The 1,625-nt window shown below is 63.5% G+C and overlaps 1 protein-coding gene across 1 annotated transcript; it reads left to right on the forward strand.

Annotated features, from left to right (window-relative positions):
• Positions 1 to 362: 362 nt before the first annotated feature.
• On the forward strand, positions 363 to 1,609 carry EMIHUDRAFT_255673 (hypothetical protein; the record flags this gene model as incomplete). The annotated part of the gene is made up of 1 exon (XM_005771651.1): positions 363 to 1,609. A coding segment is annotated over one exon (1,247 nt), but the record flags the coding sequence as incomplete, so codon positions are not given.
• Positions 1,610 to 1,625: the final 16 nt, after the last annotated feature.

The following is a 1,625-nucleotide window of genomic DNA, read 5'->3' on the forward strand; positions in this document are numbered from 1 at the left end:
CCTCCGGCCATCCGGCCAAATGGCTGCGACGGCTGTATGGCAGCCATCTTGCGGCCGGGCGGATGGCTGGGACACAGCCATCGCAGCCATCGGCCGGAGGATGGCTGCGCTGGCTGGAACGCAGCCAAAATGGCGCGTGCTTGCTGGGAGGCGGAGTGGCCAAGGATGCTTTAATTGCAACCATGTGAATTACCATCCGGGAGGAGGGTTAGGGTTAGATCTAGTTGTACCAGCCTTCTTAGCACATGGATGGCTGCGAAACAGGGAGTACTCGAGTAGAGCTCTACTTGGAGCACTTGGAGCAGCCCATTCGACTTGAGCCACCTTTGCGCAACCTTTCGGCCCGCTGTGCTGAGCTCCCGATGGAAGTCACCCGCCTGCTTTTGCTGGCCGGGCTCGCGGCAGACACTCGGGCCATCGCTGGCTACGCCCCTGGCTCGGATGACGATGCTGTCGCCTCGACTGACGCCCGGCGCCAGATGTACGACGGAAACCGTGGCGGCAGCAGAACGGGCGGCGGCGGCCCGCAGGCGACAGAGGCGGCGCTCTTGGCCACGCCCCGCGCCCGGCGCTCGCTCGCGAGCACCGGAACGTACGGCACGATCTTTGGGCGCAAGATCGGGCAGACGATGCAGATCTTTGCGTACTCGAGCGACACGGCAACGAACGGTGCGTCCGGGGTGCTCATCGACGCGGACACCGCCCTCTCCTGGCAAACCGTCGAGGTCGCCTTTGCCAACGGCGTGATCGAGAGCGTCGCCGCCGAGAACGGCCTCACTGCGACTATCAAAACGAACAACAAGGAAGTCGGCGTCGGCGACTTGGGTGGCTCGGGCAAGTCCCACCCCGCCGGCCTCGTCATGACTGTCACCTTCACCTCCGGCACGGACATGGACAGCGTGTACATCGACTTCTCGTCGAGCACAACCGTGATCTGCATCGTGACCTGCGTCCCGTTTACCTCGACGCCCCGTGTGGCGACCGTCGTGCAGGACAAGAGCAACAACCTCTACCTGTTCGCCTCGCCCAACACGCCCACAGACGGCGTGGCTTCGACCATCGAGATTGCGGTCACGGGCGCCTTTAACGAGAGCGACATCACCTCCCTTCTCACTGGCATGACGCCGCAGGTTGGCAGCGGCTTCTTCGGGGTGGGCTTCCTCGACGGCACGTCGAAGCTCCCCGACGGCGAGGCGATCGCTGTCGTGTCTCGGCCCCTCCTGGACATCGACGTGGACTCTGTGACGACCGCGGTCGTCGCCTCTCCCGCCGCCCCGGCATTCGACGCGCTCCTCTTTGTCATCGGGGCGGCCTTCGACCCGTGCGTCTTGTGCAACGCAATCCTGAGAAAGACTGGCAACAGGCCCCGTTTGTACGGAAACCCGTGCCTGCCTGGCGACCCGACGAAAACCTACAAGGACGGCCCCAAATCCACCGCCGACCTCGTCCAGGAGACTACCGAGTGCTACACGAACATCGCGGACGATCCTACGAATCCGGTGCGCCGCTGCGTCTATGACTACATGGAGGGGTCAGGATACGATTACGAAGGGAAACTGAACGAAAAGCCCCTTGACCGAATTGAGACGTGCATGACGCTCCCGTCGCCGTCCCCGCCTGCACTT

Source organism: Emiliania huxleyi, assembly GCF_000372725.1.
Source record: "Emiliania huxleyi CCMP1516 unplaced genomic scaffold EMIHUscaffold_3751, whole genome shotgun sequence".
NCBI classification, from domain to species: Eukaryota; Haptophyta; order Isochrysidales; family Noelaerhabdaceae; genus Emiliania; species Emiliania huxleyi.